Raw genomic sequence first — 26,226 nt, 5'->3', positions numbered from 1 at the left:
CAGATGGAGAAAGGCCTCTCAGGCAGGCTGTGCTCAGCTTCCCTGAACGGGGGTCCCCTCCATTAGGTATTGTGGTATAAATAGGAGTTTGGTAGGCATAAATTCATTTATTTGCTCAGCCAACCATCATCAAGTGTGGATGTGGCTGCTGTGTCCTCTGCTGAGTTGGGAGCATGTAGGGGCTCAGGGACACAGCCTCTGCCCTGGTGGCTCCCTTCTGCCCTAGTCCCAAAGGGTAGAAGGTGATTTGCACTCCTTGAATCAATTCTGTTTTTGTAAACATGTTTTTTTTTTTTTTTAAGATTGTATTTATTTATTCATGAGAGACACAGAGAGAGGCAGAGACACAGGCAGAGGGAGAAGCAGGCTCCCTGCAGGGGAGCCCCATGTGGGACTTGATCCCAGGACCCCGGGGTCATGCCCTGAGCCCCCCAGGCACCCTTTGTAAAGGTATTTCCTGAGCTATAACCACATTTGTTGCGTCAAAGTGTACAACACAGTGGGTTTCGTGGGGTCACGGACGTGTGCAAACAGCACTGTAGTCTGTTCAGAAGTTTGTGACCACCCCAGGAGGGGACCCGGGGCTCCCCCCCTCCCCGGCACCCCCCTCCCCTAGTGAGGCTGTCTGTGGATTCGTCTGCCCAGGGTGCCGCGGGTGCGAGTCACCTAGCGTGGGGCTCCTCCCACGCCATCTGTTCCCACCCAGCGGAGCAGGTGGCAGTACTTCCCTCCTGGTGGCTGAGTGGTCGTCCTGCAGGGACCCGCCCATTGACTCGCTCGTCAGCTGCCAGGCATTCATGTGGTTTCCGCGCGTTGTCTGCTGTGAAGACGCTGCAGAGCTTTGTGCGGTCCTTGCTCTTGCTCTCCATCTCAGGGTTACAGACCCAGGGAGGCAGGGGCGGGGCTGGGGCGGGGCTCCGTCTTACCTGAGGGGCCAGGAGCTCTTCCAAGGCGGCCTCCCCCAAGCTGGGTGGGCGGTGGGGAGGGGTGTGTCGGGGGTCCCGGGCTCTGGCCCCTCGTTCTGGCCGCCCGGGTGCGTGGCTGGGGGTCTCCTGGCAGGGAGGCTCCGTGTAGCCCAGCGCCCGGCAATGCAGGCGTCTTTCTGTGCATTTAGCTGCATGAGCCCGCTCCTCTGTGTGCAGGAACCTGGGGGCCTTGGAGACAGAGTCGGGGTCCACAGGTCTCTTCCCCTCCTGGCCTCCATGGGACTGTGGCTTAGATCTCCCAGAAAGGCATGTTGCGGCGGGACGTGTCTCCCCAGCCGCCTGAAGGACCTTCAGGAAGAGGCCAGCTCAAGCCCCCAGCAAAGCTGAGCTGCTGTCTGTCCTTTTAGAACGTGACTGCGAACCACCGGGCCAATGATGTGATAGCGGCCGAGGACGGCCCCCAGGTCCTGGTGGGGCGCTTCATGTATGGGCCCCTCGACATGGTGGCTCTGACTGGAGAGAAGGTATTGGCCCGGGCTGTCCCTGCTGGCTGCCCCTGCAGCAGGTGCCTCATGCACCGCATGACACGGATTCGGGGAGCTGAGGGCAGGGTGGGTCTGAGCGGCGGCATGCGGGGGGCAGCTTGCAACATGGTCCCCCGGCCATGCCCGCAGCCCTCATCCCCGCCCCCTCACTTGTGCAGGTGGACATCCTGGTGATGGCGGAGCCGTCCTCGGGCCGCTGGGTACACCTGGACACGGAGATCACCAACAGCAGCGGCCGGATCACGTACAGCGTGCCGCGGCCCCGGCGCCTGGGTGTTGGCGTCTACCCGGTGAAGATGGTGGTCAGGTGAGACGCCAGGCTGGCCCGATGTGGAGTCTGCGGGGTGCCTTCCCGGGGCCCAACCTGTCTGTGCAGAGAGGGGATGATGGCTGGGCTGCTCCCCTATACCTGACCCTTCCCCCCTGCTGCCCCCTCCCCCCTGCCCTGACCCCGATGTTCCCGCTGCCCCTGGCTTTGCAAGCTGTGAACCCAGCTGCGGGCTCACCTTTGGCCCGGGCTGACCTCTGGCCTCTCTTGGGTGCATGGCTGACCACAGGCAGGTGCCTTTCAGGGGTGACCAGACCTTTGCAATGAGCTCCCTCACGGTGCTGCCCAGGGGCATGGAGTGTGTGGTGTTCAGCATTGACGGGTCTTTTGCTGCCAGCGTGTCCATCATGGGAAGTGACCCCAAGGTTCGGCCAGGGGCGGTAGACGTGGTACGGTGAGTGCTCCTTCCGTGCCTGAGTCATGTCCACATCTCGGGGTGGGAGCCAGTGGTCCCTGGGGTGGGAGGAGCGGCCGCACATCTTCTGGTACCTGCAGGACCTCCCTAGGTCTCCAGGGACACACTGATGGACTGTCCTGAGCCTCGTGGCTCTGTGGGTGGACGGGGCTGGGCCGGGATGTTTTCACCGTCCCGTTACTCACAGCCCCGTGGTGCCCATACTCACGTGGGCTCTTGCTCCCAGGCTGGGCTCATCCCCCGGCCCCCACATGGAGGCTGGAGCCTCCCTCCCACCCAGCCTAGGCGCTGCGCTCTGTGGGTTGTAGGCAGCGGTAGGACCCGTCCGGATTCCCAGGAAGGTGTGGACGTGGGACAGGTGGCTCAGGGGGCGGGGCACGTTTTGAGACCAGCTGGTGCACAGCGCTGAGTTTAGGGGGATTGGGGCTGCCATAGCCAGTGGGGGAAAGTAGAGCGGGCTTCCTGAGAGAGGTGGCGCCAGAGACAGCCTCTGCCGGCCAGACGGATGGATGTTTTTTGTCCGCGCCACTGCACAAAGATGAGCGAACAGAGAGAAGTAAGAAGAAAATACAGGACTGAACTTGGTAGCACAGAAGGAGGACACAGGTGACGGGGGGTGGGAAGGACGATGCAGGGGTGACGGGGACAGGAAGGATGCAGGGGTGGGGGGATGGGAAGGATGACACAGAGGTGACAGGGACAGTGTCAGGGCAGCTGGACTCTGGGGCCAGATTAGGGCAGGGCAGGGGTGTGTCTGGTGACAAAGATGCGGGAAGGTCTTGCCCATAGAAAAGCAAGAGAGGTACTGTAGTCTTCCCTCCCTGCCTCCACCCCTGCCTCCACCCCTGCCCTCACCCCTGCCTCTCTCCCTCCCTGCCTCCTTCCCTGCCTCCCACCTCCCTCATCCCTTCCTGACTCCACCCCACCCTCCTTCCTGCTCCTTCTATGCTCCCGCTGGGCATCGAGGCAGACAGATCTCCTAGAGGGAGAAACTGTGGGGAAAACAAGTCACAGGCAGGAGAAACTGCCATGTCCGGGAGTCCACACATCCGAGAGCAGGATGGAGCAGGAGCAGGGGTCACTGTGGGGAGGGCACAGCAGCCTGTGTGGGGCCCCCAGGGCCAGTGGACCCCTAGATTCCCCGGCCCTGCAGGAACAGGCCCTAGACGATGTCCAGCTCCCCCGGGGGGCGTTCATTCCTCCTACGGTGTCTGTGTCCCACCTTCGGTGAGTCAGTGCCCCCATAGCCAGGCAGGGGATGCTGTGGTGCCCTGTCCTGTGTTTGCTGGGCCCTGCCGATGCTCTGTAAACGTCGCTACTCATCAGAAGCAGACTCCTGGGACCCAGCTCAGAGCTCCCCAGAGTCCCCAGGGGTGACACCTGGGCCTGTGCTTTATTACAAAGTCTCCTCGAATCTCATGGGTCACCTTCTAGATTTGGAAACCCCTGGTCTCTGAGGAGCATGTGCTGTGACAGCGCAGAGAGGAGAGAGAGTGCTGATTTTACTTGGGAAGCAGGAAAGCTTCCTGGAGGAGGGGGCCCTGAAGGCCAGGGGGATGGGAATGAGAGAGGAAGGCATGCAGGCCGTTGTGGGGGCTTGGCAGCTGTGGATACAGGGCTTGGGGGCCACTCAGCTGCTGGGTGCGGCTGGGGGACAGATGCCCCAGGGCAGAGCATGGCTGGCCTCGGGGTACGGGGGGCACAGAGGCTGTGAGACCTCCCTCAGGACACAGGGGGCCGGGATGGCTTCAGGTGGCAGAGCAGTGGGGTTCACTCTGGGGTTTACAGAAGCCGCCGTGGAAACAGTGCCCACCATGCAGCCCGCTGTCCTGCCCGGCATGTCTGGGGTTTGTCCCGGAGGCCTGGGGAGAGTGCTCTGCAGCCGTCTCTGCCCCCTCCATACAGATGGGTCCTGGGGGGTGGTCGCCCAGGTGGAGTGGAGTCGGGGTGCTGTGAGCGCCCTAGGTGGAGTTGGGGTCAGATCCTGCTGGTGGGAGAGGTGTTCAGGGCTGGAGCAGGAAGCAGGACTCAGGGCTTCTCTTAGGCGAGGAAACCTGAGGGCCACGGGAGGCCCCGGGGAGGGGATGGGCAGAGGGGACAGTGAGTGCTGCCTGTGGGACATCTGGGGACATGGCCAGGACTCCAGGGGCTCTGAGTGTGGCTTTGGAGTCCTTCCAGCAGGTTCTTCCTGGGGCTCCTCAGGAGGGCTGCAGGGCAGGAGAAAGGGGCTGCCAGGTGGGGGTGGGGGCTGCAGGGGTGGGGGCCGCAGGGTGGGGACTGCAGGGAGGATGGCTGTTGTGGCCCGGGCAACCCCACCATGGCGTCCACGTGGCCCATGTGCCCGTAGGCACTGGCAGGACCTGGGCTACCTGATCCTGTACATCACGGGGCGGCCAGACATGCAGAAGCAGCGGGTGATGTCATGGCTGTCGCAGCACAACTTCCCACAGGGCATGATCTTCTTCTCGGACGGGCTGGTGCACGACCCGCTGCGGCAGAAGGCCATCTTCCTGCGGAACCTGGTGCAGGAGGTGAGTGCCTGCCGCAGGCATGGGGCCCCCACACCCCTGCACCCGGGGGCATCTCACTGGGAGCCCCACACCCCGCGGGGATGGTGGGGACAGCAGGGATGGGAGGAGCACGGAGGCTCCAGGACTCGCCAGCGACCTCGCACTCATACCTTCCTCCTCTATCTCCTCCCCCTGGGGTCTCGTGATTCACCCCAAGGACGCCCGAGTGGCCCCTCCGCTCTGTTCAGTACCTGCTGTTCTCCTGGAGCGCTGACCCTGGGTGGGTCTCCCAATGTGGAGCAGGGGTCGCCCATGAGGGCCTAGGGCAGGACGCAGCCCCCTGCCTGGTGTCCTCCCACCCCGGGGCCAAGGAACGGTCCTCATGGCTTTAGGTGGTTGGGGAAGATGCAAGGAGGGTCATGTTTCATGACGTGGAAATCGTGGGAAATGCAGATGTGGGGCCTGCAGGCACAGCTATGTGGGAGCCCGGCTGTGCCCTTTCGCTTCTGCAGCAGCGACGGTGGGTGTAAGCTGCCCCAGAGCTGCTCGGCAGGTGCGGGACCTAGTGTGGAGCCTGCCGTCCTCACATCTGCTCACCCCACTCCAGAGGACAGATGGGGCTTTCCCCAGAGAGGGCATGGAGGGCTCCTAGGAGGAGGTGCCTTTGGAGCTGAGTCCCGAGTGTGCCAGGTGGACAAAAAACCCGTGTGTGCAAAGGCACCGAGGTAGAGAAAGGACAGGGATGTGCCCAGAGCTACGGGCATCCCAGAGGCCTGCGTGTACAGGGTCGCAGACCCAGGTCAAGGGGGAGCAGAGGCCTGGGGGTCTTCAGGACTCTGAAAGTGGAGAGGCCTTGAAAACCCTGAAAACCAGGCTGACCATAAACTGACCGTAAACTCTGCTGAGGGTAGTGGGGAGCCACAGAGGAGTGTGGAGCTGGGCAGCAGAAGTGACTACTTAGGGTTTGAGACCAGTCCCCACGGTGGGTGTGGGGGGAGGCAGGGAGGCCCAGCAAGGGCAAGGTCCAGTGGGGTTCAGCTGGAGGTCATGGGGATGGGCAGGGGGTATGGGGGCTCCTGCCCAGGAGGGACGGGTGAGGGAAGGGCAGGGCTGTGTCAGGGTGTGGGAGATGCAGTTGTTCAGATCCCAGAGGGGCAGCCCCGGGTTTGGTCTGGAGGCCACTGTCCTTCAGGAAGTCGGGGTGGAGGCCGAGGGTGTCGATGGGTCACCCCTGGGTACAAGAGGTCCTCCCAGCGCTGGTGGGGCCGCCATGGGCCATTGCAGGGTGAGCGTGTCAGGTGGGTGGGTGCCGGAGTGGCTGGGTGGGGAGGCACGTGGGCAGCTGTGTGGACCACCCCCTACCTGGGGTGGCGTGGACTGCAGGGGGGCAGGGGGCCACACGGAACTGGCATCCAGTCCTGGCCCAGGGTCAGCAGATGCCACGGTGGCACTGGCCTGGGGTGCAGGGTGGGGTGGGAGGGGCACTGCAGGGCCCAGGGGCCCAGGGGCCCAGGGCTTGCCTGGCGGGGGGCGCCAGGCCATCCTCCATGAGCCCCTCTGCATTCCAGTGCTTCATCAAAATCAGCGCGGCTTACGGCTCCACGAAGGACATCTCTGTGTACAGCGTGCTGGGGCTGCCGCCCTCCCAGATCTTCATCGTGGGCCGGCCCTCCAAGAAGTACCAAACCCAGTGCCAGGTGGGTGGCGGGGGGCGGGAGGGTGGCAGTGGGCTGGGGAAGTTGGGGGGCATCCATGGTGTGTTCTTTTGTTTTCCTTCTGTCAGTCCTCAAGGGCTGGTGTCCTGCCCTGGCCCAGGCCCTGTGCTGGGCACAGGGGAGACCCTGCTGGACTCAGAGGTCACGTCACTGGGGCCAGTGGGTGGAGGGAGATGTTGGCAGACAGAGGCCTAAGGAAGGACAGGGACTTAGAGCAGGTGTAGGTCATTGATGAAGGCCCTGGGATGGGTCCTGGGTCAGGGATGGAGGTGCCCTGGGGTGGGAGCCGGGTCGGGGATGGAGGAGACTCCAAGTGGGAACCGGGTCGGGGATGAAAGAGACCCCTGGGTGGGGGCCGAGTCAGGGATGGAGGTGCCCTGGGGTGGGGGCCGGGTCAGGGATGGTGGTGACCCCGGGTGGAGGCTGGGTCAGGGATGGAGGAGACCCCAGGTGGGAGCCGGGTCAGGGGTGGAGGAGACCCTGGGTGGGAGCCAGGTCAGGGATGGAAGAGACCCCTGGGTGAGGGCTGGGTCGGAGGTGGAGGAGACTCCTGGGTGGGGGGCCGGGTCAGGGATGCAGGTGCCCTGGGGTAGGAGACATATTAGGGATGGAGGTGATCCTGAGTGGGAACTGGGTCAGGGATGGAGACCCCCGGGTGGGGGCCAGGTCAGGAGAGGTGCCCCCGGGTGGGAGCAGAGTTTCCCTACTGGGGTCCAGGTTCTGCTGTGCTGGCCCCCTGCCCACTCTCTGAGGAGCAGGGGTCTGAGGTCGCAGCGGGAGGGCAGCATGGGGGCAGGATTGATGCAGTTCTGTGGGGCAGGGGCCGGGCAATGGCCAATCTTGCGTTTGCGGTTTTGGTGGCAAGTGGGCAGCATGGGGGGCTCGCCCCACAGGTCCAATCGCAAGTGCTCAGATGTTCAAAGCCGGGCAGGGAAGTGCAAGAGGTAGTGAGCTCCCCGTCTCCCCGGGGCTCCAGGGCAGAGCCAGAGGGCCCCGCTTAGGGCACGCAGGGTCAGGGCATGGTGGGCAGCAGGACGGGCCCCCGCCAACCTGACGCCTGTCCCCTCCACAGTTCCTGAGCGAGGGCTACGCCGCGCACCTGGCGGTGCTGGAGGCCGGCCACCGCGCACGCCCCAAGAAGAACAACCCGCGCATGGTCCTGCGCAAGGGCAGCTTCGGCCTCCACGCTCAGCCAGAGTTCCTGCGGAAGCGCAACCACCTGCGCAGGACCATGTCCGTGCAGCAGCCAGACCCGCCCGCCAACCCCAAGCCCGAGCGGGCGCAGAGCCAGCCGGAGTCTGACAAGGACCACGAGCGGCCCCTGGGTGCGCTCAGCTGGGCACGCGGGCCCCCCAAGTTCCAGTCGGTGCCCTGAAGGCAGGGCTGTGCGTGGAGCAGGGGGGTGCCCTGCCAGCTGCCTGCAGGCCGGGAGGGGCAGCTGTTCCCTGAGACAGGCCTTTTCCTGCTTTTTCCCTCCCGTGTCTGTCCAGAAGTGTCCACCCGAGGCGGGGAGCAACCCTGCCGCGTGTGGGGCGCGGGGCTCCCCCGGCTGAGGGGTAGGGGCGGGACCCCAGGGTCTGTGCGCAGCCGCGGCTGCCTCCCTGTGCGGCGCCCGTGGCCACAAGCCCCTGTCAGGGCCGGTGTGTGTGTGACCCTGGGGGCTGGGCTGCCCGTGGCAGGAGGGCTTGACCAAGTCGACCATCCTGCAGGTCCCGAGGCTTCAGAGGTGCCAGGTGGGCCCTGGAGGGAGAAGCCCCCAGACCAGGGGCCATCGGCCGCTGGCAGGTGCAGCCTCCCGGTGGGCTGAGGGAAGGACGAGGGGTGCTCCTCATCCTGGACCCCAATTTCCCGTGGCCGAGGAGCCACTTTGTGGGCATGAGAGGATATCCCCAGGGTCCTCCTGCATTTGCGGTGTCCATCCGAGGCTGGGGGGGTGGGGTCTGGTGCTGAGGGTCTGTCCTCCTGCAGCTGTCCATTGCCCCCATGTCACCCTTGGTGTTGTCACCATTTTCCCGCAGCGGCCTGTGAGGACAGTGGTTCCTATTCCCAGGGCCGGGGGTGGGGGTGGTCCCTGCCTGGCATCTTCCCCATGAGGCTGCAGCCCTGGGGTCCGGCCCAGCTGGGAGACTACCCTGGCCCTCCCTGGGCCCTGCCTCCTGTTCAGAACTGGACGGGTCCCCCCACGAGGCTGGTATGGATTTGTGACTCCAGGCAACCTTGCAGCTGAGCTCCCCGAGTGTTTGCGGCCTCGGAGGCCCTCAGTCAGTGCACAACCTTGCACGCAGCCTGCAAGAGGGGCCCTGGGGACTCAGGGGGAGGGAGGCGGACAGCCCGTGTACTTGCACTGATGCCCCCACCACATGTCCCTGGAAGGGGGACAGGGCCCCAGAGGGCTGCGACCGGGCTCAGCCTCCCCAGCTCTGCTCACACTGGCTTCCCCCTGTTGGTTCCTGGGGCCACAGAGATGCCAGCACGCTGGGGCCTTCGTGTGATTTTGGCTCAAACTGTTGTACTCCCTTCCATCCCGCTGCTCCTGGGCTTGGTGTGGTGCCCTACGCTCACCCTGGCGAGGCCCCTGTGTTGGCAGGGCCTGGCTCCCGGGGTTGCGGAGGGGGCTCAGAGCCTGCCCATGCTGTCCTGCTGCAGAGGCCCTGTGTGCCCAGCAGCCCCTGCTCTGGGCCCCTCGGGCCATCCCCGAGCGGGTGCAGCGCCTCCTCCTCCAGGCCTATGTCTGTCGTCCGTCCGGTGGGGCTGCCCCAGAGCCCAAGACACCCGTCCGCATCCACAGCCGGCATCCCCGTGGGCCCCGTGTCGCTTCCGCCCAGTGTCTACCTCTTGCAGCTCCCGAGTGGCCTGTGTGCTCCCCGACGGCGGCGGCTGCTGGTGGGAGCAGCCGGAACACCCTGTGAATTGCCCGGCAGGTGGGTGCCCTGCGGGCCGAAGGGGTCCAGCTCCCGCCACCGCCCCACTACCACACCACACGTCTTCTCTAGGCCGTTAGCGCCTGAGCCTGAGCAGCTTCATCTGTGGCCCTGCGCCTGGCAGCTGGGTGCGTGGCTGTCCCTTCCACAGCCACCCCGGGGGCTCTCGAGGCGCCCGCTCCCCAGGTGCAGCCACTTCTACCCTCACCCTTCCCACCTGTTCCCACGTCCGCCCTGGGTGGAGTGCGGGCGGTCCTTGCCCTGATCCTGATGCTGCACCCCGTCCCTGGGTGAAGCTGCCGATGTTGGCCTGGGTGGTAAAGTCCTCAGGAGATGTTGCTTCTTCCTGAGTTAGGCTTCCTCTGCCCCGCGACGCCAGGCTGGGAGGGAGGACGGAGAATGCCAGGCCCCCCAGGGAGGCTGCAGCCCACGAGCCGGTTCCGTCTGTCTGGGTCCCATGGCCTGCGGTCTAGAGCTGGGGTGGCTGCCCCTGTCCTTCCTGGAGTTCCCTGCTTGCAGGACTCACGCCTGCCTGGCTGCTGGAGGGACGTGGTACCCAGGGGCCACCAGCAACCCCATGGGGGTGCCAGCGTGGCTGCTCCCACGGCAACTCCGCGACCCATGCGCACTCCCTGCACCAGTGGTTTGTTCACTTTCATCCGTCTACTTCCATAGGAGAGAAACAAAGGGGGGGGGGGTGCTGCTGCTGTTCCCTGCCCTGCCCCGTGACCCGGTGTGGCCATGTCCTAGAGGCCCTGTCCTATTCCCGTCTGCCGGCTCCCGGGCCCTGGAACCTGTCTTCCTGCCTGACCAAAGCTCCTTGTTCCCATGTGGCATGTTTGTTCTTCCCGACGTGGGGGGGGGGGGGCTGTTCCTGTGGGAGGGCCTGCCTGCTGCCTCCTCTGCACGCACCCTGGCGGGCGGGGTGGTGGTCAGGGTGCCTCCTCTGAGGATTTGCACTCCCTTCGGCTCCACAAAACACATTTAGGAAAATAGAATCTCTCCGTGTGTGGGGATGCCTGGGCGTGGGGCGGCTCCAGAGGTGGTGGTGGTGGGGGGTTGGCTCTCTGAAAGGGTGGGGAGCTGCAACTCGTGGCCCTCAAGCTCTATCCTAATGACCTTGGAGCCCAGATTGAGTACAACCCACCCCCCCATGTGTCCTCCAGGCAAAACGTGGCGCCAATTTTTCAGAGAAAGCAGGTGGTGCGGGTTCAGCACGGACACTCCCCACCCAGCCCAGGTGCCACCGGGCCTGGAGGGGGCACCCTGACAGCGGAGGAGCCCCGCGGCCTGACCCCGCCTTAAATAACCAACGTCCTCGCCCATTCCCGGGGGTTTGGGTGCCAAGTGCTCTGCAAACCTGTTTTCTCTGGCTCAGCCAAAAGACACAACCCCTCCCCCTTCCCCTGACCTCTGGGCTTGGCGCAGGGTGGGGGGTGGGGTGGGGGGGATTTTCCTTAAAAATCACAGCTAGGGTAAATGCAGGCCCTGGGATGGCCAGGAGGAAACAGGCTGACCCCACCCTCACTGCAGTGGACCGGTGGTGGGTGACGTCAGGGAGGGGCAGGATGGGAGGTGGCTCACTGTGGGGGGGCCGCCCCTCCCCCCGGAACCCCACTGTGCTTCTCTGTTCGCTCCATGGTGGCAGCCTGTCTGGTCTCATCCGTTGTCCGATGGTTCCTCCGTGTGACTCAGTGTTACCCGTGGTGGACGGTCCTGTGCTCCAAGACGGTTTCTCCTCTTCCTCATGGCTGCCTTGTACAAACATCCGTTAGAAAAAGAAATTGTAAAATACCAGATTTCTAACAAGATGCACACACGGCATTAATGGCATTCGGAGATTTTTACACCCGGTCTTGTTTTTGACGTGAGCTGGTTTTTACTCTCGAATGTTGTCACTGAAATAAAAACCTTCTTTGCCTTTAAAGGGCACGTGCTTGGTTCTGGGCCACGTGGAGAAACCTGTCATCGTCGTTGCTAGGGGGTCCCCACCCTGAGCCAGGGGCCCGGCCACGTGGATGGAGCCCTGCGTGTGGGGGTGAGTGAGGAGGGGCAGACAGAGCAGGTGTCACATGCAGAAGCTGAGTCTTTATTACAAAAGAGCAGCGTTATCCGGGGAAGAAGTCACACACCAGGGTGTTTGTAATAAAATGACAAAGCAGATGCCTTAAATAATTTACCGAGGGCAGAGATGGCTGAGAGCAGGGTTGCCCCTCCCCGCACCCACCAGTGCCCTGAGCTAAGCACAGACGGGGATCCATGGGCTGGAGGGGCCCCCAGGGCTCTGGTGGGGGCTGCAGGGATGGCAGCTGGGGTCCCCAGGGCCCGGGCAGCTCCCCTCCTGGGAACACAGCTCAGAGTTTCCAGGACCTTTGGGTGCCAGAGCTCTGTGATGCAGCCACAGTTGACGTGTGTGTGGGATGATGCATTTCCGAGCCTCATGGGGAGGAGTGTGACCGAGCATCCCCGCATCTCCCTCCATGTGACTTAGGCTGGCGGGCAGTCACCGGCAGGTCATGAGTGGTCACGTGTGGTCATGGGCAGGTCACAGGTGGTACGAGCAGGTCACGGGAGGCCACGAGCAGGTCCAGGAGTGGCTGGGGCAGGAACAGAGCCCCTGAGCAGCCCACACCCCCCGAGCCCTCCCTGGGAGCGCGTGGGGACACACAGATCCTAGTACGAGGGCATGGTGGCCGAGTGTGGCGGGCTCCATGCCATCCAGAGCTCCCTGCGTGCCTGCCGCTGTGCTCCAGACAGGGGAGGCGGGGGCACCATCGTCTCCCCCCGAGCCCCGCCTGCCACCCCGGGAACGGGGAGTTGGAAGGTGGCTCCTGCTCCTCGGGGGCCTGCTGGGCCGGGCTGGGGACACGGTCGGTGAGGTCAGCGGCTCTGGCTCCGGGCAGGCAGGGAGTCTTGCACACTTCCTGCTCTGCAGGGCCCATCAACTCTGCAGGGTTTTCCGAAAAAGATACTGTTTGTGCAAGTGTTTGTGCAGGTGTTTGTGCGTGGGGGGGGGAGGGGGAGGAACCAGGAAAGATGCCTGGGAGGAGGGTGTTACCTGAAGGCACGTCCTCAGTCACGGATGAGAGACACGGTCATGTCACTGCTAGAGACGGGGGCCGGGGGAGGGGGTACAGGTCAGGTGCCATTGGTGCTATAGGCCAGGAGGGAGCCTCCCGCCACGTGCTCAGAGCCAGCTGGCTGCCCGGGGGCCCGTGGTGCCCACTGTCTGAATGGGCAGCGTCCACTGCACCCAGACAGCCACGCACAATGAAACTTTTGATTTGATCCCCGGAGGTCTCAGAGGAGTGGGTGAGGCTCAGCGAGGGGTCGGGCTGAGGTCACACAGCCTGGGGTCACAGAACAGGGGTCAGAGGCCTGCCTGAAAATGCCAGCTCACCCCTCTGCAGCCACAATGGCCTCGTCCAGCTCTTGGGACAGCTTCCGGAGGTGCTGAAGTCCTGCTCCCACGGGCTCTAGGTCACTGTCAGACTCGCTGGAAGGAGGAAAAGCCACCCCCAAGACTGGTACCCAGGCCCCTTGGTGGCACAGAGTGGGGAGATACCCTGGGAACAGTTTGCCAACCCCACCCCCTCCCCCCAGGAAGCGACCTGCCCACGCCCTGGAGCACCTGCAAACAGAGGGCTCGAGGCCCATAAGGTCAAGGGCAGGTAACCTTGCAGGGCAGCGGGGAGCCCTGCTGCCCCCTTGGAATAGGAGCCTCAGCCCCCAGGTGGCTTTAGAACGTGCTTTTGGGCTAAGGGTGGTCGGGGGTGGCTGTGGCCCCGTCAGAGCCCAGCGCACGTCTTTGACACACAGGGAACTAAGGCCCTGGGGACACCCCCCCGCTGCCTGGGCACCCCCACTAGCCGCGGCAGAACACTGTCCTCCTACCTGGGGGAGCACAGGGGCTCCGTCGATGAGTAGGGGCTCCGGAGGGCAGCGTCCCTCCTGAACCGCCGTCCTGGGTAGGCACGTGGGCCCCCGTGGGCAGAGGGCCGGTGGCAGTCCTCCCAGGGGCCCAGGCTCAAGTAGGCGGGGACGGTGCCAGGCAGCCGGCTGCCCTTCTGGCTCAGGCTGTGCGCTGGGGGGCTGCTGCCCTTCTGTGGCCCTCTCCGCCTCCTGGCCTTCACCTGGGTCTCCACCAGCCACCTGGTGCCGCTTTGGCAGGACTCCTGGATCCTCTGTGACAGATGCAGGGAAAGGTGAGCAGAGACAAAGCAGGGGTGAGCTACCCCGGAGTCTCTGGGCTGCAGACACCCACAGCTCCGAGCCTGGGGGTGGTGAGGATGGGTGTGGATGAGTCCACGGGAAACAGGCCGCTGTAGGAGCCTGCTCGGAGCCACCCAGGGAACGAAAGCCTTGGCCACGTCCAAACCCTCTTCCGGGACCTGTGACAACCCGTGATGACCCATTGACGACTGTGGCACGCACAGCAGGCCCACATGCCTGGCCTGGCCTCCAAGACCTGCCTCCGCCCTCACATGTGCATTCACTGTCCATGCAGGTGCAGGTTTTGCCTAAGGGGCTGGGAACCCCTCTGGGGCCCCCACTGCCCCGGGGAGCAAGCCCCAGCTCTTGGGTCTCCCGTACCCACCTGGGGGGCTGTGAGGCTCTTCTGGCCCAGAGCGTCTGCCCTGGAGGCCGGTGTCCAGGGGTTAGAACGAGACCTGAGTTGCATGTGGTGAGTGGCATGGCCATGTCAGACCCTCTCATTCCATGGCCCCGGGCCCCAGGAGGAAAACCATCTTCCCAGGGAGGGATGAGCACTGGGGCTTGGCTCAGAGACCTCCCAGCAGAGGGTCTGTCCGCAGGTTCTCGCCTGTGATTTCCAATCCCCAATCAGACCCCAAGGGGATACTCCCTCCATTGTCTCCTTGGGGTCTGTCCTTTCTAGGTGACACCATCTCCCATTTTCGGGCTGGAACACCTGTTCACCTGAAGAGCCCACGGGTACCTCACATCTACATGTGACATCTTCATGCCATGTGTGTCACACAAATCCCTGCAGACCTGCCTTTGGAGCCCCTGTGAGGCCAGACCCCCAGGCCCCTGCACCCCTACCAACCAGCTGAATGGCGGGTCCTGCTAATCGGGCCCAATTCTAATGCTGTTGAAATCCTCCCCATTGACTCTTGGGAGAGTCTAAACACCTCCAGCCTTGGGACCCCTGCCCTCCCCTCCCAGGGACCCCTGCCTTCTCCCTCATGGGGGACCCACCCCTGCCTTCCCCCTCCCCAGGACCTCTGCCCTCCCCCTCCCCAGGAACCCCTGCCCTCCCCTCCTGGGGACCCCTGCCCTCCCCTCCTCTCTCTCTGCCCTCTGGCCACACCCAGATTTCTCTTCTGTGCCTCCTTCCTCCCTGGATGTGGACTCACACTATTTCACTGCCCCTCTGCAGGTGATTCCGTGGTGGCCCCCTCAGGAAACCCCACTTCCCTGTCATGCCCTGGTGTGCCACCCTGTTACTACGCAGGTTGGTCACCTTGCACGGTGGGGCCCTGGTTCCTCTACGGCAGCGTTTCCATTCACTCAGACCACTGCTAGTTGAGCCCAGGCAAAGCCAGCACTGGGGTGCAACCACAAAGCCCGACCCCCACCTCCCGGTGGCCTCCTCCGGGGCCCTCGCAGGCACCGGCCGTCTGGCACCCGGGAGGCCCTGGGTGAAGGGACAGTTCGCATCACCCACATTACCTGGGACACAGCACCCAGTGCGTTCTTAGCAGAGCGAGCCGCCGCCTGGAGGCCCTGCTGCCCTGGCTCGGGGCTTTCCAGGCGTTTCCAGGAGGGCCCCGCCCCCAGGTTGAGGCTGACAGCTCGCAGGGGCAGCCTCCTCTGGAACTGTCTGCACAGGGAGCCCAGGGCCCCGCAGGAGATGTCTGGATGGCCAGGGGCGCGCAGCACCACCTCGGGCTCCTGCAGCTGCTCTCGGTCCTGCCGCCCGGAGGCCCCCACGCCTGGCCACTTGGAAGCCATCGGCCTGGTCCAGCGTCTGTTCGGCCCACCAGATGCTGGGGAGGAGGCCAAAGGCAGGTCAGCAGGGCATCCCGGGCCCCAGTGCGCACAGGCTGCTCGGGCGGGCGCGGGGGTCCCTGGGGTGCTTCCTGGAAGAGGGGTCACTCTCCTGGGAGAGGCGGAGGGTGGACAGCAGGCCGGGCCTTCCGGGCTAGGGCTCCCTCCGCCGCGCTTTCGCGCCCCTGCCCGGACCCCGCCATCCATTTGCATCTCGCAGTCCCCAGACGCCCCCACCCACCTGCGCGCCCGCCCTGACCCAGCCCCCCGCCCCGGCCAGGCCCGTGGGGACCGAGGCCGAAGGGCCGCACTGACCCAGGGGCCCGCCGCGCCTGCCGCACGCCCGCACCGGCTCCGCGCCCACCCGGCGGGTTTGAAACTCCGCGCGGAGCCGCCCCCGGGACCGTCCTCGCAGCTGATTGGCCGCGGCCCCTCAGCCCGGGCTCCGATTGGCCCCCGCGCGCGCGGCCGGGAACGCCGGCCTCCCATTGGTTGGCTGCCCCATTCCTGCCCCGGCCGCCCCGCCGGGTGGGCTCGGGGGTCACGCGCCCCGCCCGGAGAGGGCGTCTCCTCGGGGTTGCCGCGCCGCGGAGCGGAGTCTGCGAGCCTGGCTCGGGTCCCCAGACGCACCACTTGCACTCGGGAGCCTGGAAGGTTCGGGAGGGCGGGACAGGCCGCGGCACCCCCTCACCCCTGGCCTCCAGTGCAGCCCCCCAGACAAGCAGCATCCCAGCAAGCTCCGCTCCCTGCCCTCCCTCTTTCCCGCGACCTCAGGGCAGCCCCCCCAGCCCCTGCTTCCAGGCTGCTGACCTCTGGGGGGTGTCTCCGCCAGCGCCCCCCTTCCCCCTTCGTCTCTCTGTCCCCTGTTGGATGACCCCACCCGTCGGCCTTAGAGTCCCCTCTCCCCGCGGCTGGGGCCGCGCGCGCGCCCAACCCCACCCAGCGCTTCGGGGATGGCTTCAGAGGACCCTCCTCGCAGCCAAGGAGTAGACGGGGAAACTGGAGTCCAGGGAGGCCAGGCTGGGCTGGGCCCCGGTGGGCTTCAGTTTGTGGACGGTAGGATTCCCGGTGTCTGGGACCCGGGTCCCTGCGCCCCCTCCTCAGATTTAGGGCGTCAGTGACCCAAAGGACCAGCGATGGCACCTCGTGCCCTTGACCGCTCAGGCCTAAAGAAGAGGCCAGTGGAGCAAGACTCTGCGGGGTGGGGGCGAGGGGGTCCCGGCGCAGAGGGGCCAGCACCCAGGGCGGCACCCCACCCTCAGGCCTGTCAGTGAGACAGACGTTTCCGGAGACAGGACTGCACCCTGAGTGCTGCGCTTTGATTTTCGGGTTTGCTGTTTCACGGCTGGACCCCGCAAGCCGCCGCGCACCAGGGAGGCTGCTGTGCCCGCAGGCCCCGCTTTCCCGCGCAGAGGCCGAGTGTGGCCCGCGGAGGTCGAGGTCGGCCGCAGGGGCCGCACAGATCGGGGCAGTTCTCGCCTTTCCCCCGTGACACAGGAGGGGGAAGCAAGCGCGGTCATGGTCGGGGACACGAGCTCGCCGGGCGAGGAACGCGAGGACGGCGGGGACCAGTGGGCTCCCTGAGCTGGGTCCTGGGGGCGTCGCAGGGCAGCCCGCTCTGTCCAGCCCCGACGGCGAGCCCAGGACTGAGGCGGTATTTTCATCGTCATTTCGGGGGACAGCACTGGCACAGGAGGGCGGCTGTCCCTCCAATCCGGGTACAGAGTCCGCGGAGCCCAGGCCCGGTGGTGTCTCTGGCTTTGCAACCTGAGCGCGTGGGCTTTGATGGCGCGACCTCCTCAGGTTTGAGGGGCGTGGAGGGGGCTTGCCTGGCGCCTTTGGGGCCTCCCACCTGGTCCCTCGGAAAGTCCCCCTGCCCCAGCAGTGGCCATGGCAACGCGGGGAGGAGGGAGAAACGTTTTCTTGTGAATGAGAAGCTCTCCCTTATCCTGTGCGGGTGCAGAGCTGGCGGGGGCTGCAGGGGTGGAGTGGGTGAGGGTGGGGCTGCGGGGGGGGGGGGGGGCTCCTAGCTGGGGAGGGGGCACAGGGGCTCCAGCTCCTCCTTGTAAGGAAAGAGCGCCAGTCCCAGGAGGACGCTCTCGGGGTCCAACCGTGGCCTCCACCAGAGAGGAGGAGAAGGATGGAGGATGGAAGGGGGCCTGTCCCACCCTGCCCCACCCTGGGGGCTCCAGGCCAAGGGCAGTAAGTCCAGCAGTTTCCGGACCCTGTGGGATGCTCAGGGCTGGAAGGAGCAGACCCTAAACATGTGAAATGCCAGGACCATGTGGAGCTCGGGGTGAAGAAGGCGGGTGAGGGACAGAAGACCCGTCCCCAGCACCACCTCCCCCCAAGGCTGTCGGGTGGAGAAGGAGCCGGCGCGGATCCTGAGGCCCTGCACAGCCTTCAGTGGGCTCGAGGAGCGGTGGGCATAGACAGCTCTGTCTTCCTGAGGGCCGTTAGGAGGTTCGTCTGGGGGCCCATGTGGAGGCAGTGACCCGAGCATCTGGCCGCAGCCCACTCCCACCTCTGCCCACGGAGGGGCCAGATCTATCAGCTGGACCCCGGCAGTGCCCAGTGCCTTTGCACCTGCTACAGGGGAGGAAGCAACCATCGCTGGCAGCAAAATGCCTGACACGAAGGGTCTAGTATAGTGCGTATGTGAAAGCAAACGGCCATGTAACCGTCATGGTGGCGGGGACAACAGGGCCAGAACCCACCCCGCGTGACTGCCCTCCTCCTCTCCCCTCCTTCCGCCTTTGTGGCAATCACTTTTGTTTCCTCTGTACTTGCCACACCGAGATGCCCATCCCTGCGCCCTGTGCATTAGGACCCTCGAGGAGGGTGGAGCAGAGGCCACGACCCCTGTGCCCTGTGCCCTTGCCCCCCAGCTGGGAGGGCACCCGGAGGGGCTGGACCCTGGGGCTGGGTGTGGGGGCTCAGGCTGGGCCCCCCCTGTGCTGATGGCTCCTGGGGGGGTCCTGGAGGGGCTGGGCCCCTCAGCCTCCTAGGGGGCGCAGGGGAGGGGATCTTCCAATCTCCGTGGGGAAAACAGGCTTTTGGAGGGTGGCAGACAGCTGGGGGCACCAGTTGGGATGGGAGAGGTGGGGAGAGCCCTTTGCACGGGGGAGGGGGGCTGACGATGCAGTGCTCCCCCCCACCCCCACCCCCGCCCTGGGGCGCCCAAGTGTCAGTGTGCGGGGAGACAGGCCTCAGAGCCCCTGCACCGCCGCTTCCATTGGCCGCCAGGTGGCGCCAAACACCGAGCCTTGAAGGCATTGATCCCAGGGGCCTGGAGGTGCTGGCAGGCCCGCTGGTGGTCTGTGCCTGGGTCCCAGGGCTCAGAGACCCCTGAGGTGAGACCCTCCAAAGGGGGGCGCAGAGCTACCCCACAGCCCGCCCCTAGCGCCCCAACTGTCTCCAGCCCTGTCCCCTCCCTTGACCCGTTTCAGAGCCTCCAGAATCCCTGCTTCTCCCCCCCCCCCCCCCCCCCGCCCCGTGTCGCCTCCTCTGGGGGGGGGCACACAGTCTGGGGGGAGAAGAGGAGGAAACAGGAAAGAGGGGAGGCAGGGATGGGACTGGCGGCAGGGCCTTGACTGGGCCACCAGGCACCGCACGGTTGTGCCCTACCCATCTTCTCTGGAAACCGCTCTGCTCGGGAAGGGGTGTCAGGAGGCCTGGCTGCGGCTTAGGGCTTATTGTCCCACCCAGGGGGGCAGGGCCAATCCCCACACCAGGTGTCTGTCCCTGGGGAGATTACTGCGCCCAAGCACACACCTCCCTCCATCCCTGGCCATGGATGCAGCTCTGCTCCTGAATGTGGAAGGCGTCAAGAAGACCATTCTGCACGGGGGCACCGGCGAGCTCCCAAATTTCCTCACGGGGTCCCGGGTGAGTGGGCTGCTCTCTGTCCAGGGGGGGATCCCCCCCACCAAGCTCCAAGGCAGCCCTTCTGCGTCCCCACTGCGCCATGGGCTTTGCCAGAACACGGCCAGGTGGGCAGCCCAGGGTCATTGGCACCTGGGCATCAGGGAGGCTCTGACATGCTGCCCGTGCCCTGGAAAGTTCTGATCCTGTGGGGTCAACTGTGGGGCACATGGTGGGGGGCTCTGGGGATTTTCTGGAGCCCCGAATGTTGAGTGAGAAGCAGAAGCCCTGGGAGTCTTGGTTTCACCCATATGTCTCTGATGGACATCCCTGGACGGCGGACTGGCTGGGCCCAGGGCCTCCAATCTGGGGCCTCTGGAAGCAAGGACTTCCCCACTGCAGTGCCACTGCTGCTGCTGTTGCCACTGCTGCCACCAGAGAGGGACAGGGTCCCCCAGGAGGGGCTGTGTGTGGGTGGCGGGGGGGTTGCCCTGCGGTGAGCTGACTGAGCAGCCCTGTGAGTGCCGGCGGGAGCCTGTCTCAGACCAGGGTCCCCTCCCTTGGTGACCAGGTCATCTTTCACTTCCGCACAACGAAATGCGACGAGGCGCGGACAGTGATCGACGACAGCAAGCGTGTGGGCCATCCCATGCACATCATCATCGGGAACATGTTCAAGCTGGAGGTCTGGGAGGTGCTGCTGACATCCATGCGCGTGGGCGAGGTGGCCGAGTTCTGGTGCGACTCTATTGTAAGTATGTTGCCTGCCCACACTCGCCGCGGCCTCCTGCGTGGGGGGCCACCTGCATTGCTCCCCCCGCTGCCACGCTGATGGAGAAGAGACCCTCAAAACAACATGCTCCCAAACCGACAGCCCGTGTGGTGGTGGGGTCCAGCGCTGCCCCCTCACCCCCCCCCCCACTGCGTGTGCAGCCATCAGATCCCATGGGACTTTGCCTCCCCGCTCCGTGGCCCATATGGAAATGACCGGACCCACAGACGTTTAAATGAACGTGTCCTACACAAACCCTGACATGTATAGGAAAGCCAGCAAAAGGAACAAGGAAGCCCCCTGATGACCCCCCTCTCACGGCAGCCACCTTGCCTGGGACCCAGGCCTGCTTCCTGCACCCCTGCTACTTTCCTCCTTCACCCCACATGGTTTAGGTCACGCCTCCTCATGTCCACAAATACTAACGTGTACGTCTGTGAAATATTATCGGAATGTTCTCAACATCATGATTGATGATATTAATGGGGGGATAGGTGATGGGGTGGTGAGCGAAGGCCTCTTCTAGAATGTGCTGGAGGAGTTCCAAACACTAACATCCCTGTTTCACTGATGAGGACACATAAGGGGCAGAGAAGGGAAGTGATCTGCTGTGGGTTAAACGGGTTAAGAGTCAGGGTCAGGGGGATCTGCAGTCCCCTCACAGCTGACCCAGCCTGGCCCGCCGCCTCCTCCCTGGCATCTTGGGTCACCTGCACACACCAGGTGAGCTACGTCTGTTCACTACCGGTTCTGATGGTTTAGCAAGAGGTGAATTGTGTTGTGATGAGCAGTCTTCAGACAATGGCTTCCTTGCGGTGTTGGGTCCTTTGAGGTGATATCTGCCGGCTTTGCTTGTGGGAGGACAGCCTTTGTGGCTCTGACCTTGGGGCCACGTGGTAGCTGAGGCTCGGCCTGGCTCGCAGGCTGGCAACCTCGGTGCTGTGGTGACCACTGCGTTTCTGACAGCCCGCTGTGTCCCCTCCTGGCCCACGCGTGCACACATGCACACACACACCTGTATGCACTTACCGCAGCCGTTTATCCCGCGATGTACCCCCCTTTCTCCATCTGCGCACCTGGGAACCAATTCACCCTCCTGTCCCCTCGACCCATGTTATTCATTATCCAGTCTTGGCGTCGCTACGCAGCCGCCTGTCCTGTGCCTGCTGCGTGTCTGTCTGTCTGAAAACACTCCCTGGGCACCAGCTTGGAACCGGGCTGTATGTTAGGAATGTAACATGGGGATCCCTGGGTGGCGCAGCGGTTTGGCGCCTGCCTTTGGCCCAGGGCGCGATCCTGGAGACCCGGGATCGAATCCCACGTCGGGCACCCAGTGCATGGAGCCTGCTTCTCCCTCTGCCTGTGTCTCTGCCTCTCTCTCTCTCTCTCTCTGTGTAATGACTATCATAAATTAAAAAAAAAAAAAAAAAGGAATGTAACAGACCAAGCTCTGCCCTGGAAGGAACCCAGTCCTGTGGGAGGCATGCACGCTCAGGCAATTTCAGTGCAGGGCAGCTGCACATATGGGAGGGCAGGCCTCTGTGGGGCCATAGGCCATGGGCAACTAGCGCTTTAGGGTCTTGAGGAATCATCTTCAAGATGCTGTTGGACTGGGTATTGGAGGGTGAGTAGGAGTTCTCCAGGTCTACCCGCAGGGAGAGAGGTGGCATCCGGGATGCTGGTCTGTCTGCGGGATTTTGTGCTGGAGCCCAGGACTGCGAGGCCAAGGGTTGCAGACTCAAATTCCACGGGGGGCCAGGAGCTCTGGCTGGCCGCAGATCATCCGCCTGGTCCAAATGGGGCCGCCAGTCCTCAGCTCTAGCCAGATGCCGGGCATGCGGTCGGAGGTCCTGAGCTTTTAGGATGAGCCAGAAATCTGAGTCCCTTGGCATTTGAATGTTGGTTACCTAGTCGACCAGGACTGCACACATGAAGGATAGGACAAAGCCAGACCTGAAGAATGTGGTCTGTGACCAGCTTGTAGCCTCCAGTGTCAACACAGCCTTGTACACAGAGCTGCACTGGGACCTTGAGGCCCAGGAGAGGCGTGGGGATCCCAGCGCCCCTGGCCCGGCTCATAAACTGGGTCCCAGTCCCTGGGGCTGGAGCCCCACGCGTGGCTCTGCTGTTCTGCCCACCCCTGTGCCAGGCAGGTGGGCTGGGTTGGAGCACAGGACCAGGCCTGCCCTCCCCGCCCTCCTGCTGCCGCCCAGTGGGCACAGGACTCAGGATCTGTCCCTGGCCTTCCTCCTCCTCCTCTTCCTCCAGCACCTGGTGCCCCCCGAGCCCTCTTGCTGCCCGCCGTTCTGCTTCTCCTAGGATGCAGGTGTCTCTTGCCTGGGCAGCCACCTGACCCGGGCCCTGGCTCAGTGCCCTTTCTGGGAGGCAGGCCTGCAAGCTGGAGCTGGGGGCCGTCCCCTCCCCCTCCTGCCTGCCACCCCGGGTTGCGGGGGGGGGCTCTCCCTCCCTAGTTCAGCCTCGATCCCTGTGGCATTAACGACCATCTGGTGGCTTCTGTCAGGAAGGAGCCTCGGGCTGTGTTCTGGGCTAATCCTGGCAGGTGGGGGGGGGCTGGGCAGGCTGACCTTCCCTGACTTGGGGGATGCACTGAGTGGCTCCTGCAGATGCCTAGGGGGGCCTGAGACAGGCTGTCGCTGACCCCGTGCAGGCGGGGGGGTGGGCTCTCGGAGACAGCTTGTGGATGGGGAAGCGGAGGCCTGCAGGGCTAATTTCCCCGCCCCTGTCCACCCAGCTTGGAGCAGGGGTGTATCTGTCTCGCCTCTAACCCACGATGGCTGCACTGTGACAGGTGCACACACAGGTGTGCGGCCCAGGCTCCCTGCTCATCCCCAGTAGCACCAGCAAGAGGCCAGTCCAGCCCCTGGAGCTGCCCCTCCCCCCACAGCCCAGAGACCCCCCCCCAGGCTCCAGTCTCCTGGGGGACAGAAGTATGCCAGGGCCGAGCACGGGCACCATGTGTCCTCCACAGGCATGCTGCAATCCGGGCTCTGTGTTCCCAGCTGTGCGACCTTATGCACGTTACTCGGTCTCCCTGGGCTCTGGGGTGCCCCCCTTACTCACCCTCTGATGGGAACAAGTGCCTCCCTGGCCAGGTCACTGAGAGACGGGCAGCTGTAGCAGGAGGAGTTTGCCAGGGGCACAGGCACCCACAGTTCATAGCAGGGGTGGGCAGGGGCTGAGAGCAGGGGGGCCGGGCCGGCTCTGAGCACAGGGGCCCGTGCCATCCGCTGTCTCCCCACCAGCACACAGGAGTCTACCCCATCCTGTCCCGGAGCCTGCGGCAGGTGGCGGAGGGCAAGGACCCCACTGAGTGGCACGTACACACGTGCGGCTTGGCCAACATGTTTGCCTATCACACGCTGGGCTACGAGGACCTGGACGAGCTGCAGAAGGAGCCGCAGCCCCTCATCTTCATGATAGAGCTGCTGCAGGTGTGCCCTGGGGTGGAGGGGGGGTGCAGGGGGCGGTCTCAGCCCCAGGGAGCCTGGGTTGGGGGGTGGGCAGCGGGTGAGCAGTGGCCTGGGGCATCACCTGCCTTCTCCCTAGAGCATGAGACGGTTCACGAGCCACACCCTTGTTTGTGGGGTGGTGGGAGAGCATCAAGCCCGGGTTGCGAGTCAGTTGATGGCCAAGGATGAGGTTCCGCCTGAGGGCTACGTGGGTGAACTGATAAATAAGAGAACTGTGTCCACAAAGGGCCTTAGTGGGCCTGCTCGGACAGTTGTGCAGTTTGCACACTGCACAAGGGCGTCACCTCTAAGGACATTATAGACTTTGTACACCTGAACCTTTAGGGTGACGCTTTTCCGGCAGTTGGCAATAAAGGGTCTTGTTCTGGACAAACAAGTATGGTGACTTTTCTGAGTATTCAAAGTCTGATGTTGACAAGGGCCATGTGTTCCTAACATGCACAAAGGTGCTGCTTTAGCACAGGCCCCAGGCCCAGGGCTCCATCCCCTGTGTCTGTGGATGGGCCCAGCCCACGGGCTCGTGCTGCTTTCCTACCCCATGGACCATGCAGAGGCCGCAGGGGGTGTGGGTAGCCAGGGTCCCCGCCTCACCACCGGCTGCTCCTGGGGCAGGTGGAGGCCCCAAGTGAGTACCAGAGGGAGACGTGGAGCCTGAACAATGAGGAGAAGATGCAGGCGGTACCCATCCTCCATGGAGAGGGGAACCGGCTCTTCAAGCTGGGCCGCTACAATGATGCCTCCACCAAGTACCAGGAGGCCATCGTCTGCCTGAGGAACCTGCAGACCAAGGTTGGGGGCACTGCGGGGTCGAGGGGCAGTTGTGGGGTCGAGGGGGCGGAGGGGGCGGCTGCGGGGTGGGGGGAGAGGCTGCGGGGTGGGGGGGGTGACTGCGGGGCTGGGGGGGCAGGCAGGCCTGGCTCACGACAGGCATCCCGCCCCCTGCAGGAGAAGCCCTGGGAGGTGCAGTGGCTAAAGCTGGAGAAGCTGATCAACACCTTGATTCTCAACTACTGCCAGTGTCTGCTGAAGAAGGAGGAGTACTACGAGGTGCTGGAGCACACTAGCGACATCCTGCGGCTTCACCCAGGTGCGAGGCGGGGACAGGGGCAGGGTGGGGCGGGACGGAGCGGGCAGGGGCAGGCAGGTGCGAGGTGTGGAACAGGGTGGGGGGGTGGGGCAGGTGCAATCAGGTGCAGTGGGCAGGTATGGACAGAACAGGAGGGTGCACACAGGTGCAAGCAGGGCAGTGTGGGGCCTGCGGGGGGCGGTCCTGCTCAGACACCCACCCGCTGGGACTCCCACCAGCCTCTGGCCCTTCCCCACCAGCAGGTGTTTCGTGCGGAGGTGAGGGCTGTGCTGGGTCCCGGCCGCCCTCCTCCTGGACACCGGGCACTGGTTCACTGCTCACCTCGCCTGGTCTGGCGCCTGGAGCAGCCGCGGGGGCAGGCACGCGGTGGGGCCCAGAGCCCTCGGGGAGCCTGTGGGGGAGAACATGAGCAGGGTCCCCGCAAGGGACAGGAGTGGGTCCAGAATCGTCCCCGTTTACTGTCCAGGCCGTGGCTCAGGGATACGGAAAAGTTAAGGATCACGGTCAGGGCCAGGAGTTTTGTGGGCAGGTGAGGCCTGGCCTCCCGGGGGCTGCCTTCAAAGCTGGGCTGATCCCCTTCAGGAATCGTGAAGGCCTACTACGTGCGCGCCCGGGCTCACGCGGAGGTGTGGAACGAGGCCGAGGCCAGGGCGGACCTTCAGAAAGTGCTGGAGCTGGAGCCATCCATGGGGAAGGCTGTGCGCAGGGAGCTGCGGCTTCTGGAAAATCGCCTGGAGGAAAAGCGGGAGGAGGAGCGGCTGCGCTGCCGGAACATGCTGGGCTAGGGTGCAGGGGGCCTCCCCTGCCTCCCCAGCCTCCCCTGGACTCCCCCTGGCCTCCCCAGCCTCCCCTTACCTCCTCTGACCTCTCCTGCCTCCCCCAGGCTCCTCTGCCTCCCCTTCCCTCCCTGGTCTCCCCTGGCTTCCTCCAGCCTCCTCCTGCCTTCCCTAGGCTCCCTGGCATCTCCTGGCCTCCCCTTACCTCCTGTGGCCTCCCCTGGCCTCCCCAGCCTCCCCTGGACTCCCCAGCCTCCTCTGGTCTCTCCTGCCTCCCCTGATGTCCTCCATCCTCCTCCATCCTCTCCTTGCCTCCCTGGCCTCCCCTTACCTCCTCTGGCCTCCCCCAGCCTCTCCTAACCTCCCTCAGTCTCCTCAGCCTCCCCTTGGTTATTTCTGTAGCTCCACACCCATCCTCTAGAAGAGCGTGGGCCGGCTGATGGCACTTCCTCCCCCACCATCCCCACTGCTTACGGACACTGCACTCCTGTAGCCAAAATCCTGCGTTGTGCTCCGTCCTCTCTTGTCTGTCCTCCCTTGACTCTAAATGAATGAAACCAATAAATAGAGTAAGTTCCCCACAGGCCCTGCGTGGTGCCGTGATTGCTGTTCTGAGGCCCCGGCCCCGGGCCCCAGGGTGAGGCTGCTCCAGGTGGTGCAGGGTGTAGGGGTGCCCCGCCCCCTTGTGTGGCAGCAGGAGGTTTGAGGTCTGAGCCCCCGCCCTGGGGAGGACAGGGGCCCACGGGTGCTGGGTTCTGCCCCCGAGGTGCGAGGCCGCAGGGCAGGAGGCAGGAGGTCAGCCCTGGGGGACGCCGGGAGCCGAGGAAGCCACAGCAGGACTTTCCTGAGGTCAGTGAGGCTCTC

General features: G+C 64.5%; 3 protein-coding genes across 13 annotated transcripts in view; 2 read left to right on the top strand and 1 right to left on the bottom strand.

Annotated features, from left to right (window-relative positions):
- PITPNM3 (PITPNM family member 3) overlaps positions 1 to 11,287 on the top strand; it is a 60,959-nt gene extending 49,672 nt beyond the window's left edge. For 5 of the 8 annotated variants that reach the window (XM_077893136.1, XM_077893138.1, XM_077893134.1 and 2 more), the window contains 6 exons: positions 1,334 to 1,450; positions 1,630 to 1,778; positions 2,029 to 2,193; positions 4,562 to 4,745; positions 6,293 to 6,421; positions 7,512 to 11,287. In XM_077893136.1, coding sequence (XP_077749262.1) covers positions 1,334 to 1,450; positions 1,630 to 1,778; positions 2,029 to 2,193; positions 4,562 to 4,745; positions 6,293 to 6,421; positions 7,512 to 7,814 — 1,047 coding nt within the window. In that variant the 3' untranslated portion in view covers positions 7,815 to 11,287. The remainder of the gene's footprint in view (positions 1 to 1,333; positions 1,451 to 1,629; positions 1,779 to 2,028; positions 2,194 to 4,561; positions 4,746 to 6,292; positions 6,422 to 7,511) is intronic. The other 3 variants (XM_077893135.1, XM_077893140.1, XM_077893139.1) reach the window with 1 other exon arrangement.
- On the bottom strand, positions 10,558 to 15,764 carry PIMREG (PICALM interacting mitotic regulator). Of its 4 annotated transcripts, XM_077893147.1 has the most exons (6): positions 15,688 to 15,764; positions 15,055 to 15,371; positions 13,255 to 13,544; positions 12,761 to 12,856; positions 12,419 to 12,466; positions 10,558 to 12,307 (listed from the first exon to the last, which is right to left on the bottom strand). In XM_077893147.1, the coding sequence occupies exons 2-5, from the start codon at positions 15,334 to 15,336 to the stop codon at positions 12,433 to 12,435; spliced, it is 702 nt and encodes a 233-aa protein (XP_077749273.1). In that variant the 5' UTR covers positions 15,337 to 15,371; positions 15,688 to 15,764; the 3' UTR covers positions 10,558 to 12,307; positions 12,419 to 12,432. The 4 variants fall into 4 exon arrangements, with proteins under 4 accessions (XP_077749273.1, XP_077749271.1, XP_077749270.1 ...); XM_077893145.1 differs by lacking the exon at positions 15,688 to 15,764 and having other exon boundaries at positions 10,558 to 12,331; positions 15,055 to 15,583; XM_077893144.1 differs by lacking the exon at positions 15,688 to 15,764 and having other exon boundaries at positions 15,055 to 15,582.
- A 1,657-nt stretch (positions 15,765 to 17,421) lies between these two features.
- AIPL1 (AIP like 1 HSP90 co-chaperone) lies at positions 17,422 to 25,946 on the top strand. The gene is made up of 6 exons (XM_077893142.1): positions 17,422 to 19,260; positions 19,808 to 19,987; positions 23,272 to 23,460; positions 24,112 to 24,288; positions 24,445 to 24,586; positions 25,169 to 25,946. Exons 1-6 carry the CDS (start codon positions 19,165 to 19,167, stop codon positions 25,369 to 25,371), a joined length of 987 nt encoding a protein of 328 aa, XP_077749268.1. The 5' UTR covers positions 17,422 to 19,164; the 3' UTR covers positions 25,372 to 25,946.
- The last annotated feature ends 280 nt before the right edge of the window (positions 25,947 to 26,226 follow it).

Source organism: Canis aureus, chromosome 3 (genome assembly GCF_053574225.1).
Source record: "Canis aureus isolate CA01 chromosome 3, VMU_Caureus_v.1.0, whole genome shotgun sequence".
NCBI classification, from domain to species: Eukaryota; Metazoa; Chordata; class Mammalia; order Carnivora; family Canidae; genus Canis; species Canis aureus.
The sequence above is the reverse complement of the archived record's forward strand: the minus strand, read 5'-3'. Positions and strand labels throughout refer to the sequence as shown.